Source organism: Ammospiza nelsoni, chromosome 3 (assembly GCF_027579445.1).
Source record: "Ammospiza nelsoni isolate bAmmNel1 chromosome 3, bAmmNel1.pri, whole genome shotgun sequence".
NCBI classification, from domain to species: domain Eukaryota; kingdom Metazoa; phylum Chordata; class Aves; order Passeriformes; family Passerellidae; genus Ammospiza; species Ammospiza nelsoni.
The window spans coordinates 44,446,215-44,462,881 of NC_080635.1; the positions used below are offsets into that span (position 1 = coordinate 44,446,215).

General features: G+C 41.8%; 1 protein-coding gene across 1 annotated transcript in view; it reads left to right on the forward strand.

Annotated features, from left to right (window-relative positions):
- The first annotated feature begins 248 nt into the window (after nt 1-248).
- The window catches only part of KCNK1 (potassium two pore domain channel subfamily K member 1), a 31,240-nt gene continuing 14,821 nt past the window's right edge, over nt 249-16,667 (forward strand). The window contains exon 1 of the mRNA XM_059468851.1: nt 249-675. Coding sequence (XP_059324834.1) covers nt 321-675 — 355 coding nt within the window. The 5' untranslated portion in view covers nt 249-320. The remainder of the gene's footprint in view (nt 676-16,667) is intronic.

Consider the following 16,667-nt stretch of genomic DNA (forward strand, 5'->3'; position numbering starts at 1 on the left):
AGAAAGCGCCGGCGTCCCAGCACGAGGCGGCGGGAGCAGCATCGGCGGCGGCAGCAGCAGCAGCAGCAGGAGGAGGAGGAGGAGGAGGAGGAGGAGGAGGAGGGGGAGGCCCTTCCTCCCTCCCTCCCTGCGTCCCTCCCTCCGCCGCGGTACCTGCGCCGCGCGTCCACGTGAGCGCCACATCAGCGCCCTCCCAGCCAGCCCGCCGCTCGGGGGGCAGCCGCCGGCCGTACTGCCCCTTCCCTTCCCTGCTCCTTCAGCCCCCGCTCCCCTCAGCGGCGCGGCCCAGCCCGGGGCTCAGCCGGCCCCGGCTCGGGAAGATGCTGCAGTCGCTGGCGGGCAGCTCCTGCGTGCGGCTGGTGGAGCAGCACCGCTCCGCCTGGTGCTTCGCGCTGCTGGTGCTGGGCTACCTGCTCTACCTGGTGTTCGGCGCCGTGGTCTTCTCCTCGGTGGAGCTGCCCTACGAAGACCTGCTGCGCCAGGAGCTGGGCAAGCTGAAGCAGCGCTTCCTGGAGGAGCACGCCTGCCTCTCGGAGCAGCAGCTGGAGCAGTTCCTGGTGCGGGTGCTGGAGGCCAGCAACTACGGCGTCTCGGTGCTCAGCAACGCCTCGGGAAACTGGAACTGGGACTTCACCTCCTCCCTCTTCTTCGCCAGCACCGTCCTCTCCACCACGGGTAAGGTAAAGGCGCTTCGCCCGCTGCCGGAGGCCTTCCGGGGAGGCCCGGACCCCCGAGGGCCCCGCGGCGGCGGCGGGGCCGGTGTGGGGCAGCCGGGACCGGGGGCACGGAGCGACCGCCGGCCCCGCGGCCCTGGGCGTGAGGGGGGCTCTGGAGGGAGCCTACTTCCCAAACTCTCCCCTGCCACGGGCGTGTTTTGTCAGGGTGCATCACCCATCCCTGACCCCCGTGAATTCGGCGCCAGGAGCCGGGCTGCCCATTCCTCCACCCTGAAATCGTTGGCGGTCTCGAAAATCCGGCGAGATACCCGGCTCTTTCTTTGAACTTTTAAATGCTTCTGGAGGTGACTCCTTTGCGTTCTCCTTTGGTGTTTTTTTTTTTTCCTGGCTGATTCTTTCCTGGGGGGGATACACACACAGGGATGGACGGGGATGGACTGCTAACCCGGTTATAATGAATTAAATTTCATTTTCCTGTTTTACTGTCAATTTCCATTTAATATTTGCATATAAGTGACTGAAAGATACTGCTTCCTTTCTTCCAGATAGCAGTTTGCATTGGTGTTTTGAAAAACTCGAGGAAACGTTCCTCTGACCATAGTTTCTACAAACACTTATTTTTGCTGTAGTTACATTTCACATACCATCACAGTGGACAGCCTTCTAAAGGATGAGTGCAGGGGATTTGTGCGGGGAAGCTGGGTTCTGGTGATTTGAATGCAGGTCACTGATGCAAATAATAAGGGCTTGTCAAATAAGAAAAGCTTTAAAAAAATCACCCCAAAATTTGTCCAACCAGAGAGGGCTTTGTGTCTTGCCAGTACATTGATATTGCTATAAAAGATGCGCTGTTTCTTTTTTTTTTTTTCCTCCTTGCCCCCAAGTTAGCCCTCCTTCTGTTATGGGAAATTTAATCAGCTGATACTAATAATGACATTTAATAATTTGCTTACCTGTTCATAAGTTAGTGCTTCCTGACTGATCTCAAACAGGCAGCGCTTGTCCTATAAATAGTTGCCATTGAGCATACAGACTAGGGTTATAAGGAAGTTTGTGTTTTTAAAAAGTAAAACAGGGTTATGGGTGTCCCCCCAGCACCTCCCCTCCCCACTTCTTAATTACTAGAGTTTGTAAGAAGAGAAAGTTACACACTTGAAGCAGTTAAATGCTTTCAGTGAATAAATTTCCAAGAATTAATCAACATATAGGAATGCTGCTGATGAAAAAAGCATAGAACTGTGATAGTACTTCAGCACCTAAATTTTTTCTTTCAGTAAAGCTATAAAGCACTTAAAACTTAAGGAGCTGAATTGACCTGCTTTTTTTCATTTCTAATCAGTTGTACTGTTAGGTACTATAAAATGTAAATTATTTTGTCCAAGAGCTATTTTTATATTCAAATTAGTTTTTCTGTAGTGTAGTAACTCACATTAAAATAATAATAAAAAACAAGGAATTAAAAAAGGTCCTACTTTTTTTTTTTTTTAATGACTCAGTCAAAAAATGTTCGCAGTTGGGACAGTGGGGCTGGGTCTGAGTTGGTGATGCCTTAACACTTGGTGCAGATGCACAGCTAAGGGTGGTTGGCTGAGTAGTACAGCTCAGGCAGGGATGTCTCTTTCCCACTGCCTGTCTGCTGAAGGGCAAGGCGTAAGCTGGCCCTGCATGTTTAGCTGGCTTGATCACAGAGGCCTTGCCAGGGAAGAAGACTCAAGGTACCATTGTCCAAATGGAAAACCTTTTAGAAAAGGCCACTTACATGGCATGTGTGCAGAAAACCCAGAGGTCTGATATGCATGAGTTGACTTTTGTTATTTCTGTGTGCCTCATAAACTGAGGTCATCCAGTCATCACTGATGTAATAGACCAGGCAGGAAGTGGTGGTACTTCCTTCTGTGTCTGATAGTCCTTTGCCTTGGGCCCTTTGTAACCAATTCCATCTGTTTCTTGTTTTATGCAGTGGCCTTCAGCTGCACTTAATCCCTATTTAATATAAATTAGAGTTGGTACAAGTAGATAAGTACAAATCCAGACCAGTACAGTACCTCCAGTGCTTGTTCAAACTCTCCCCAGAGCGCAGGTATTTCTGGTGAGATGCATTTTTTTCCCCTCAATTGACTCTGCACCTGTGCAAGAAATCTTTCAAGTCTCTTGAAATGGTCATTCAAAGGGATGACAAGCAGAAGAACCTGCCCGGCCACCTCAAACACTTGTTCAGAAGTGCTTGAACATTCAAAATTTGCTGTATTGTTATAAAGTGTACACCTGAAATGCCCTCCCTTTGCCAAGTATAGTGAGGGCAAAAGCAGAAAAGAGAACCCTGCTACTGATGGCTCCAGCTGAGGGTTGTTTCTGTGTGTAATTGAAATTACAGGGAGCAGCTGGGTGTTCCTTATGTTCAGCTGACTGAATTTGTCTCTCATATGTAAATAAATGCACACCTACCCCTTGTACAGAGGACAAGGCTTCTTTCATAGCCTTTCAGTTTTCTATATAAGGCATGTGGGGAAGTGTTTAAATTTGGCAACCCTCACTTTTCTTCTTGTTCCCTCCTGTCCTGATTATAGTCTTTGGCTTCTTACTCACTAGATAAAATCCACGAAGAAAATGATAAAGCCAGTTATGAATTAAAAAAAAAATCTTAAAGGTGATTGCAGAATAAGGCAAATTGCTACTTGAAAGCAATTAATATTGCTGTGCACATGGGCTGTCACAGGACTGTCACAAGCTGCCTGAAGGACGGGCAAGCAAAGGGCAGTGAAATGGACTGGTGGTGAAGCTTCAGCAGATTGTAGCAGTGACAGGTAGCAAGTTTCTCTTCTGACTTTATTCCTCCCTATGCAACTTAAGCAGTTGTGCAGAATGCCATATGAGCAATGTGTAAGGTGAAGCACTTTGGTCATTAATAATTGACAGCTAAACACTAAGAATATACAGTTGTGTGCATTTAAGTAGTGTCTGCCTTGGAAATGCCCTGTAATTAATACCTGACACACATCTATGGTCTGCTTGTCTCAGTGCTAGATGCCATCAAATCATTATGCTGAAACAGTTCTTTCTGGTTGGCTTTGTTGTGGTGCCATCTGTACTAAAGTCTTTTATTTCTAACAATAAAAATGAAGTAATTTTTTGCACTCACCCTTGCAGGTGGTTTTTTCACTCATCTTGGTGTGCTGTCAGTGTCTAACATCTTATCCCGTATTGGTACAATATGGGAATACTGCATTACACGAGTTGTAAGCAGAGGGAAGCAGCCAAAAAAATTGATACTGGTTGTGTTGACAGATATGAAAAGTAAGTACACTGACTTCTGCTTGTTGAAGGAAAATAGGTAGGGAAGGAAAGGAGCAGCCAATTTAGGAACTTGGGGCCTTTAGTTTTATGTTTGTTTCTGGTATGAGTCTTCTCAGTGCAAAAATATTCCGTGGCATTTTCTACAAACGGGCTGTAAGACTTATTCTGACTGTCCAGCTTTGAGTATTTTTACCTTCATTCACAAGCCTTGCCACCTACAGGCATGGCTGGAGGTTTCATATAACATCTAGACACCAAAGGGATGCTGAGGAACAGCTGCCTTGTATCCTTCTCTGCTGTGACAGGGTTGGCAAGATACCCTTGAGAAGGAGGTGAGGATAGCCTTGTCCTGATTTAGGGATTTGCAGAGGAAAGGTGAGAAGTTGCCTCTTCTACCATGCCAACACGTTTTAAATTTTTTGATTGAGGTCAGCTGGCCTGTCATTTGAACCACAGGAGTTAAGGCAATAGGAGAGGGAAGGATTGTCTGTATTTCACCACTTCTGAAGCCTGTAACATGGTTGTCTGCAAAGTGATTTGTGAAAGCAGCATTTTGTCCAGAATTCAGCCTGTACCAATCTCATTGTTGGTGCTGAGCATGGGTGTATTGTGCTGCATTCAGAGACTGTCACCCAAGATCCACAATGGGCTGAATTTGTGTCTTTTTTGTATTTTGAATGGAGTAAGGAGCAGTAGTAATTCAGTAGTTGCAGATAAATGCTTATAGAGGCTGCTACTTTGAAAGTGCTTGTTGGAAGGGCAAGTAAAGATACAATATGGCTTTCAGGAAAAGTTTTGCATTCAGGTTATTTAACTGCCAAGCTGTATGAGGAGTTAATGCATCTATAATTTGATTTATAAGGGTGTTCTCTGTTAGATCTGACTCTCATAAGCATTGCTACTTGCTTTGAGAAACTAAACTATGCCTTTATTTATGACAAGTAGCAGGCTGTGAGGTTGTGATGTACTGCAAAAGAAAGTGCATTCTGTATGAAGAGGCCAGGGGAAGAGCAGCCTGGCAGTCTGCATCATTTTCTCCATGTTCTTCTCACGAGTGCTTGATTTTCTTGCCTTTCTTCTCCCTCAGGGGAACAGGCCCCACATCCAGTGCATATTTAGTGTGCATTACAGATCTGAACAAATCCGTAGAAGATGAGTGAGGGCCATGAAAGCATGACAGTGGAGCATTACAAAGACATCATAAGATTTGTAGGCTCTTACAGTAGAGCCCTCAGGTGGAAGAAACTACTGAGATCTCTCAATCCTGTATAGAAAGATGTGAATATAACTTAAGGTAATAAATAATAAATAAGAGGACAGTTTACAGAGACTTTAGGGAAAACAAGGTTTTCTGTCCCATGCTTGAATTCAATGTAAAATGCATATGTTATTTTTGCTGCTGTCAGAATATGTGGGCTGTGTCCCTGGTGATGCCAGTATTATCTCATTAATTCACACCAAATAAATGTGTTTCATAATTCATACCAAATGTCTGTCTAGAGACCTGACATAAGGTTCTCTGTTGCATCTTATCTGAAAATATACAAACTTGGTGATGGATTAAACTCAGATCTGTCTCACTGGCAGTCACCCCTGACTCCAGCAGAACACTGAAGCTTCATTGTGCTGTTGCCCTGACTGCAGCACTCATAGATTATTTAAATTGCTATGATGAATTGCAGCTATTCACCAGGGTGAGGATGCCAAACTTTGGGAACTTTGTTTTTGTTTTAAGAGTTGTTTGTTACTTGGAAATAACATCTACAGGAAAAGGTAATTTGCTGGGGATGATCTCGGAAGCAAAGGGAGGTTGTGCTGTACTCTGCAACATAGTGGTTTTTATCCAGCAGACATTCTAAGAGCAAAGGTAGGTTGAGAAAGATGCCAGAGGAAAAGGATTACATTCTATAAGCTAACTGTTTGGATCTGAAGCCAAGGGGTTGAAGCCTACAGGGTTTTCTGGGACAGGGCGGTCACAGCTGCTGGCCCCAAGGCTGTTGGCCTCCAGATCAATAGACTGTCCTGGAACCAGGCTTCCTACTTCTTGGATTAAGTGGTACAAGCACAAAGTCAAAGAGTCGTTCTGTCTGCCTCTGTGTCTGCTTTCTTCCTTCATTCTATACCCATGGAGCAGTTCCAGATTTGCTGCTGTCATATTTTAGTCTGGCCCCAGGGTCAAGATGCTGTCTCCTGGGATGTGAGAGATTTCAGTTGAGTTCAGCTGAATGTTATTCTCAGTACAAGGATTTGAACTAGGGTTTTCTAGAACTCCTTAGGAAGAGGAGACAAAAAGACCACCATCTAGGGAAGTTGTGAAAGTTGAGTATGTGTGGAGTCATGCTGAGAAAATAGCTTGGATGCTTCTGGTATCTCTGCCTTACAACACAAAATAATGGGAAAGTTCATTGAAATAGTGAAAAAGAAAAAATCACATTTACAATCAGGAAAGAGGGGACTTGACCAGTTAAAAAGCCCAAGCAAACTGAAAAAAAACCCCTGAAAACACAAAACCAAGCAAACCTACCAAAATACACATACCAAAAATGTGTGGTGTAAATATCTCCAAAACCTCTCTATTTTGTCAAAATCCATGTTCATAAACATTTTTTTGAGAAAGGTATTAGGTTCTGGACTTCAGGACAGAAGGCACTCAGTTACCAGAGATAAGTAACAGAGATGAGCTACAGCCAGATTGATCACGTTATCTCTTGTGTGCCCAGGACAAAGGTCTTGTTTTCTTCTACTGCAGAAAGCAGTGGCAGAGAGGAAATCTGGGTCTCTCCCTGTCCCGTGTTCCAGGCAGGATGGTAGTTCCTGGTTTCTCATGGGGCTAGAGCAATTAGCTAAGCCAAAAATCCTGCTTATGCTTGCTGAAACAAAGGCTGTCGAGTCACTGTAAACCAATATTTGGCCTTCTTTACAGGCCAGTGAGTAGGAAAAACATCTCCTGACAGCATCTGGGGAAGCCATGGATTACCAAGACTGTATTATTGTATTACCAGCACTGCTGGCTGCTGATGGGTGGAATGTCTTTCTTACAAACTGTCCTCACTTCTGTATCCTCCAATTCCTCTTGCCTTGCTAAATTGCCAGTGATAAGGAGCCCCACCAGCAGCTCTCAGCAGGTGAAGGACTGCAGCTGCTGCCTCTGTAGTCCTTCTGTGTTTGGCCTAGGGTCATTCCTCCTGTGCTGAAACACAAACAGTTAAAAGCAAGAGAGTCATCTCCTGCAAAATTGCCTTTCATTAAACATTTTCTATGTTTCAGCCTTTTTGTAAAGCTGGAATTCGTATTATTATTCTACCGACATCTCTAAATCAAGTCCTAAGTTAAGTAATGTATACTTTCAGAGCAGGATTTCTAAAACTTAACAACCAAATCCTGCAATTCCTGGCCATTACTTGGTAGGATTTTCACTTTTTTCTGAATATAATTTTTTAAAGGTCTTTTAAACCTATTGTTACTCCTGTTTTCATTACTTGTTGTTTGTTTTGGTTCTTCCCTTGTTTCACTTTGGCCCGCTGCATCATCATTTTAATAATCTGTGGAGTTTTTTAAATAGAGTAACGTCATATGTATGGACTAAGGTCTATTTTGGTCACTGCTCCAGGTTAATTATAAAGTAGGTTACAAGCTACTAAACCATATGAAGACCAGAGTATTTCTTGGCCTGTGAAGAAGTAGAAGTTTAGCATTTTAAGGAAAAATTAGGATTCCTGTGAGAGTTTTGATGCCTTCAGGATTCAAGAAAAGTAATAAAAAATTTTCTTGGGAATTGGCTACCTAAATACCTACTGCCTCACTGGGTCTGACCTCAGCTGCTTGAGAGTTAGGATATTTGCACAAAATTCAGCTGATGACCTACAGAAGTTACTGATGGTGACCCAGAAGGTCTAGGAGAAAGGTACCAGCCATCTTTTTCATGGAAGAACCCTGCATATACCTTAAACAGATTGTTTCTTATGAGGTCAAAACAGCAGTGTGGTTCTGGTTAAGAGCAGCACTGAAAGGAATCAATGGAGCAGAGCTTTTCAAGTGGCTGTGCTTCACAAAAGTATCCAAGTGCCTCTTGGAAGAACATATGGATTGGAAAGTAAAAGATACACATTCATCTCTGAAAACAGAATGTACCAGCGTCCTTGTAGGAAAAGCAGATATGAATCCAAGTGGTACACCAGCTGTCACCAGACTCCAAACATTTACTAACTGAGAATTACCATGGTCTGTACTCCAGACTGATTCTGTGCCAGTCACTGCAGCAGCTTTGGAAGTTATCACATCATCTTTGAGGAACCAGGGAAATCCCAGTTGCAGATTGGGCTGGGAAGCAGGTTTTACCAGCGGAACAAGCTGGCCCAGTAGTCTTCCAAGTAGCCTTTGCTTGTGTGTGAGAAATTGAGTCTGTGCCCTCTGACAAAGTTGCATACTATCTAGTGCTAGGAACTTTACAGCAGAATTCCGTCTTTCTCCTGCAAATTGTGAGTCTAGACTGTTATGATAACAGCAACCTTAAATAATTTAACAGTAGCTTCTTCACAGGTTTCTAAGACTAGACATGTAAGTGGGTTTAAGGTAAAAGAGAGACCAACCAGAATTAGTTACTGAAATGATAATGTTAGGACACATCATTGTTGATGTTTGGTTTTTTTTTTCCCAATTAGCAGAATGAGAGATAAATCTAGTTATAGAGGCCCCATCTCTGGAAATGTTCAAGGCCAGGTTTGGATGGGGCCCTGAGCAACCTGCTCTAGTGAAAGGTGTCCTGCCCATGGCAGGGAGGGTTGGAGCAAGAGGATCTTTAAGGTCCCTTCCAACCCAAACCGTTCTATGATTCTATGAAATGCATACTAAAACTATAATTATTTCCAAGTATGAGAAGATTTCTCAGCATTAAGAGGCAAAAGTAATCCTTCCGAAATTCTCAAATGATGCAGCACTGACTGGAATGGGACTTAGGTATGATTTTATTTTATAGTCTGTATTGAATTTTCTCTTATGTGACACTTGGTCTTCTACTTTCTTTGATATTTTAAAACTATGGGGCACACTGTGAGCACCTATTTTGCTCAGTTGAGTGATTGGCAGCCTCAGACATTGCAACATGCAGTACTAGTGCCAAAGTCCAGAAGCAAGTTAGAGTAGGTATCCTCTTTTGTTTACCATATAGTTTGAAAAGGAGATGTTACTTCAGAGTCACCAAATGCAAACACAAGGCAAAAATCTTATTTGACTTCTTCCCTGACAGACTGAGACTCTATTATACGTGGCTTTAAAGTGGAAAAAACCTCATGTTCAGAAAGCAGCAACATATCCAGAGATCTGCTAAAAATTAAATAGTTTGGATGTTTAACTCTTGGGAACTTCATTATAGAAGTCCATACATCTCTCTCCACAGGAAGGGGAAAAGAGCCTTAAAAATTGATCCTTTTATTTAATATGGGAAGACCTTGGAATCTCTGCTTTGTATGTTATTCAAAGTAACTATTTTCCCAGCTGTATGCTGTACAAGAATTGCATAGACCTTTTCCTTTGAAGCCTACAGCCTAAAGGAAATGAGAAAACTCTAAAGCAAACCAAAGAACTTCCATCTCTTGTAGAGTTTCAGAAGCTCTAGGCTATATGATTTACTAATGGACAATTAAATTTTAAACACTTCACAACAGGTCTTGTTGTTTATTTATATATGTTATATAGGTTGATGGTTGGACTTGGTGATCTTGGAGAGTTTTTCCAGCTTTAACAGTTCTGTGATCAGTGATTTCCATGGCTCTGTTTTGGTTAGTGTTGGGATGCTGACTGAGCAGTATAGCAAATGGACAGGGCTCAAAGAAGTATAATTGTGTTATTATTTGAAAATGCCAGCTACTGTAAACTCCAAGTGGTGCACAGAAATTAAAGCAAAATTCTGTAAATCATTTGAGTGATTAGTACTTAGGAGTGAATTTCTCTAATGTGAGGATTGTTTAGTTTACCTCTGTGCATTTACACATCTGTTGAGAAGTCCAGGACTTCAGTCTGGCTCCTGGTCCACTGTTGCAACTCTGGTTGTATATTCAAGGAACTGTGGACACTACAGGATGCAGCACTGTGTGAATCAACAATTCATGTTGATAAGGGAAAAAACTAAATCCAAGACTAATCTCGGGCCTTAGATTTAGGCCTCAGTGTTATGTATTTACATTCTGCCTACCTATAGTGGAAAGATACATCTTTAATTTTCAGTTGTATCCTTTAGTGCAGCTCTGTGTAGTCAGTGAAGCCACCTGAATGTTCAGGTCAGGTTTCCTAGCTGCCACCTGAGATTATTTTGTATTGTGCTTTGAGGAAAATGTTATTTATCTTAGGAGTTATTGTTAGCCTTGAATCTCAATCAAAGCAAAAGATGGAAGCTCACTCAACATCTTAAACAGAAGTTTGAGCTCCTGGTTTTAGCCTTGCATTACTCCATGTCCTTAGATGTCATGAGGAAGATGGTGATCATCTTTCACATTTCTGCATAATGTTTTATTAGTGGATCTTGAAGCATGTGCATACCAGAAACTGCTTTTTGCTGATTAGTGCACTGCTGTTATGTTCTGTATCTTGAGAGATCACAGTGACATTGCTGTATGTATTTTGCTAAAGGATAAGCTAAGACAAAGGAAAAACAATCATGGAAGATCACATATGAGCCATTAGTATGGTTGAGAATAGGAACCTGTGTGTTTTGTCTTGCAGTTCTCCATTTCTGCTGCTAGGCTGTGTTCCCATACAGTAAGCTGATTTCCCATCCTGTGGGTGCACTTCAGCAGGCTTTTATTTTCTTGCATTTGATGTTCTTTCTTCTTTTCCTTTAGTAATAGTTTTTCTGCTCAGTAATATTAGAGGAAATCACAGCTACTTGAACAGACTTTTACAGAATCCACATCAAAGTGTGCAATGCACATTTCTGTATCTTTGCTTCAGTGGAGAATCCAGAAATGTTGCCTCTCCCTTCTAGGGAATTGTTCAGTTGTGTACTATGTGTAGAAAACACACTACACACCAGATAATGCTGCCCACATAACTGATCAAATGCCTGAGTAGCCTTTGTGAGAAGGTGGCAATATTTTCTCTGCTTTAGCATGCTGGATGCCTCTTTTTACCTAGCAAAGGGTTTGCTCAGGGTGTTGTAAAACAAAATGGGCTGAGCCTACCTAACAGCTTTGCCACTGGTAGGAAGATGCGTTGGATCCCTGATTCTCATCCTAGGGTCCAGCCCTGTGCTAGGTCTGTGGCCAACAGGACCACAACAGCAGGTCAAGTCAGTTTATCAGACTGGAAGGAGCATATTCCCTTCCTGCTGGATTAGTTTGCTCTGAGTTACTATATTTGAGCAAACTGCAACCAATACAAGAGGGGGCAGAACCGACAGCAACCTTTTTCCTAGCAGTTACTCTGGGATTAGTTAGGCATTTCATGTAGTTATGTCATAGAAGCGCAGAAAGAATCTAAAAAGCACAGCCAAATCAACAGCAGGTATAAGAAAGGAGCTGGTATCCTAAGAAAGTGTTTCCTGTACTGATAATGTATCTGACAATTGCTGGCTGTCCCTTGTAAAGAAGCATTGTTTCACACATGGAAATTAAAGGATTAAAATGTCAGCTAGCAAAGCTGAAAGAATTTTAACTGGACTCCTTTTAGTTAGCTCAGATGCCATCATTAAAATATTTCTCTCCAGTGTATTTCAGGTCTGCATATCTTCAGGGGAGCTTCATTTTTTCCTGCTGGGTAGCTACTGTCATGTGGTAAATTGCATTGTCTTAGGAGTTAGTAAGGAAGTAATGCAGTCATACCATTGTACCCAGTTTACAAATTCTTATCATTGAGAAGTACAGGAGACTGGATGCGTTCATGGGACCAGACACTCAAAGAAATCTGTCCCTTGTAAAGATGTGTTAACTATCAGTTTACTCATTGCTGCTCAGACTCTTCTGTGCTAGGCCTTTCTTTTGGAATTACCAATAATTTTACATTCCCCTCCCCTTTATGCTGAGGTCTAAGGGATGCCATGTACAGCACCCTGGTTTCCTCACAGAGTTACAGGTTGTGTCAGTCCAGCCTTTTCCATGCTGGTCACTGTTTGCAAATGCAAGTGCTGGCAGGAGGGTGCTGAACATGAAACCTTCAGCACAGAGGAATGGCTAAGCATTTCTGATATGTGTGCTACCTTACTGGAAAAGGATTTAAGGAAATGGGTCTCAAAGTCTTTGGTCTGTGTTGATGGTCTTTGACTGACTTGTGAATTCAGAGTTGTGATTGGGCAACTGGAGTGTTTTTTGATGAATTGTCATACTGGATTTAATGTTGCCTGCTTTCATTATATGCACACCTATCTTATTCTGGCCCTGAGAGTTTAGAATGTATTCCCACTAGGAAAGTCACCTTATAGTTGTAAGAATTTTTGGAATCATCAACTATCCCACCAAGAGGAATTTTTGTAGCAAAGTGAAGTGCATCATTTTAAAACAAATTGCCATTAGTCTAAACAGACAACACTGGTTTTGAAAACCACAGAGTATTTAAGTTGCTCTGTCTTTGTCTTTACATTGCTGGCTAAATGTCTTGTGTATGTAGTTTACCTTTCTAAATGCCACATTCCTGTTTATTTCTAAATAACTTTTAGATAAGCAAAACCCTCTACATTTCATCTGCTTGTGAACATAAATCGTATGTGCAACCACAGTTCTTTTCCTTTCCCTTTATTTAGTGGTAGGACGTACAGAGCTGTGATTATCCCATTTGTCCTTATTCCAGTGTAACTAATCAAATTTGTGTTTCCCACAATTATTGTTTGCTATGTGGGATGTCTTAAACGTGTGAGAAATTGAATAGGACTAATGTATCTATAAAATCTGTTTATGGTTCAGTTAACTAGTTCTCACAACAGTTGAGGAATTTCCCCATTGAGTTTTGCAAATTTGTATTCTATTTTGAGCTTGAAATGGTGAATATATTCAACTTGACTGTATTCAGATGTGAGAGTATCATCAAGCATCATATTTAGGACTGTAATTTAGAGTTTTGAATAAGTCATCTCATCTCTAAAAGTATCTCACTTTGGTCCCTTATGTAAGTATTGTCTCATAATTTATTATTCCAGATGGAACATGCTTGCATGAAAGTGCAGTGTGATGCACTTCAGTTCTGTGTGGTTTTAGTTGCTTTAGTGATTTTTTCCTATTTGTGTTAAATTGTTTTGCTTCTATATGGCATTATGTGTTGTTAAAATCTTTATGTTTCTGAAAAATAGCTATTGAAACAGAAGATATCCACATTCAAGTACATTATGGTGACTGACTTACATATGAAATATTGAAATATCTTACAAAAACAGGCAAGAACTATGTGTCTTTCTCTGCCAAACAAGGGAGTTGATGCTTGCAATTTCCCTGAGTTCCAGATGTCAAATCAATAACAAGATTAGAAGTAAATATTCCTATTCCCCTGCTGCATCTAGTAGATAACAGTTTCTTCTACGTGAGGTTGCATTTTAATGCAAAGATGCTGCTTACAGATTTGAATTTAACTCCACAGCGTGAAATGGCCTAGTTTTTTAATGTTGTGTGATAATTCCTTACTGCCCACAATACAAGTTTCCTTCACTGTTTTCATGCTCTGTAATTTCTGATGGTGCAATAAAGCAATCTTTGTTTCAGAGTGGAGGTGGAGAGCCTACTAATTTGCAGCTGGTTGTTTCTTTTTATTTCCAGATGGTAGGAAGAAAAATTGTGGCTCATTTCAATGGGAGAAATTAAGTTTGCAAGACTAGGTATTCTTCAGTAACTGGAAATGTGATTAAAACGCTGCAGTAAGTGCCACTGCAACACATTCAAAGCTTTTGGCACATCCCAGGGTGCATTTGGGATGGTAACAGGTGTGAATTATAAATTTTTAGAAATCTCTTTTCTAGTGAACTGTACCAGGTTTCAAGCAGAGCACTACAGTGCACAGGTGCTGGGTTCAGCAGTAGCACCTGGCACATCCCTGTGGTACACCATGCATACACAAGGTCTTTCAAGTGGTAGAAAGCTGAAGTAATTGATAGAACTTGAAAACCTGTTACATTAAAATTAGAGGGGCTGTGGAAAGACAAAGTTGCAGCATGGAATGAATCTGTGGTTGCAGACCTTTTCTGTAAAAAGAAAGATCCATCTTTCCTCAGTCTGTTCAGAAAGTGTGTGTCCTCTGAGGCTCACTGCCATTTAGGTGCTAAATGTGTCTTAGCTGCTAAAAGGAATTTCTCCATAGGTGCAGACTTCTGGAATTACAGACAAAATCTAGATGTGTAAGATCTATTGTGTGAGATATACCACTTCTATGCTGCAGTCAAGGTGAAATCCTCATTGTGTTGTTTTTCTGAATCAACATGAGAAATGAGAAGATCAATATCGTGGACAAGCTGCTGGCTAAGTCTAATCATTCATGACATTTTATCTCTGCCAAAACATTGTCCATGTTAAGTTCTTTTTGTCCTACTTTGAATATTTCAGGATGTGAACCTCTGGAAGAACTGTAAAAAGGCTTGTACTCTGCCCTGGTTTCAGCTGGGATCGAGTTAATTTTCTCCTTAGTAGCTGGTACAGTGCTCTGTTCTGTATTGACTATGAGAGGAAGGTTGATAACACACTGAAATTTCAGTTGTTGCTCAGTAGTGCTTGCCCCAGGTCAAGGACTTTTCAGTTTCCCGTGATCTGCCAGGGAGCAGGTGCACAAGGAGCTGTGAGGGCTCATGGCCAGGGCACCTGACCTAAACTGTCCAAAGGGATATTCCATGCCATAGAGCATGGTGCCCAGTGTATGAACTGGGGGAAGTTGGCTGGTAGAGACCAATTGCTGCATGGGGATGGCATGGACATCAGCCAGCAGGTGATGAGCAATTGAGTGGGCTTCTTTTGTCTGTCTTGGCTTTTATTCCTTTCATTCTCCTTTTCATTATAATTATTGTCATTATTATTATTACTGTTATTGTATTTCACTTTGTTTCAATTGCTAAAATGTATTATCTCAGTCAGTAAGTTTTACTTTTAGTTCCTAATTCTCTGCCCCACCATGAGGGAGGAGTGACAAACAGCTGTATGGTACTTAGCTGCCACCTCAGGTTAAACCACAACAACCCCTTTCAATACCTTGAAGTTGGTATTGAAGGTCTTAGGAAGGTTTTTAAAGAAGTTGTTTCTTTGACTGTTTGTTAATCTTGATGATCAGTGGCTTTGAAAATCCATTAATAAGGGAATGCTGCTGCACACACATATCTGAACATTCCAGTGCAAAAATCTCATCTCGTTTTCTAATGTTTCAGAGGACTACAAGTTAAAGTTTCCTAATAAAACTCACTCACATTTCTCTTTTAGCAAATTTAAGTTTCTGAGACTTAGGTAGTTTGTTCTATTAGGATACCTCACTAATAAAGTAGTCTGTTGGAGCCCCTACTTTGATACAGATTTTTGACCATCTGTTGCCTAGCGGGCAAGTAAACCAATAAAAGAATAATTGGAATTTTCCTGGCTGGATTCTCAGAGTAGCCCTCAGGAAGTCTCACCTTGCTTTTGACCTGTTGGTTGAGTTTTATTCAACAGACTTTTGTAATTTTTACTTCTTTTTCCATTGGATAATGAATCTGAGGTAACAGAAAAGAATTGTTGAAACAATATAAGAATTTGTTTATTTATGCTAAATCTTTGCTAGAGGCAGATCTAAAGATGTGATGTTTGTGTTTTGGATAGGTATTTCTAGAAATGTGCCGTTATTAAGAGTTCTCTGTGGGAAAAATAGCCCAACACCAGATGGATCCAGGTTGGATTGCAACTAAACCCTTATAGGATCTTAAATCAAGGATGACACTAAGAGGAACCAATTTCCAGTATAAAGATTTTGAGCTTTAAAAAAAAACGAAAAGTGCTCTTAGCTTAGAAAAGAAAAGAAGAAACACAAACCCAAATGGCAAACCTGGAAATTCATGCATACCTCTTGACTATCATCTGTGGTAGAAGTAAAGCCCGAATGCTTTGGCACAGAGGTTTAGCAGACCTCTGCCTGCTGAAGCCGCTCACATTTAGTCTTTGCTCCTGCCCTGCAGCTCACTGTGAAGCACACAGAGGACAGGAAATCTTTAATGACACATTCAAAAAAACATGACTGAAGTTGTCAGGGCTCTGTGGGAGCATGGGTCCAGCCCACACAGACTGCATGACAGGCTGGAAGTTTAGCATATCCCAACAAAAAGGAGTTTCTCAACAGGCAGTCTGATGGGAGCCATGTAGCTGACAGGCAGGGTTTGAAAATACCTTCTCTTGCAGGGAAAGTGGGAAAGCTTTGCCTGCTGTTGGAGTGCCTGGAGAGCACAAGTCTTCCTGCAGGGAACATGTTTTTTATACAGGCATATTTACTAGCCCTGGAATGGCAAATGTGCCTCACCTGGAGCCCTGTCTCACACATGGTAGACATCTTTCTGGTGGCAAGGAATGTATGTTTTCATGTAGGCTCTGCTGGAAGGGTGTAACAGTTCCCTTGGGTTGATAATACCTGTTTTGGTTATACATAATCTATCCAGGCAAGATGAGCAAAACCCAGTGTCGGGTGGTTCAGGAAAGAGTGCTATCATTTTCCAGTTAAAGTTACTGTCTGTTGAGCTGTGTTTCCCTCTGATACTTTTGTTGAGAACAGATAATACTGTAC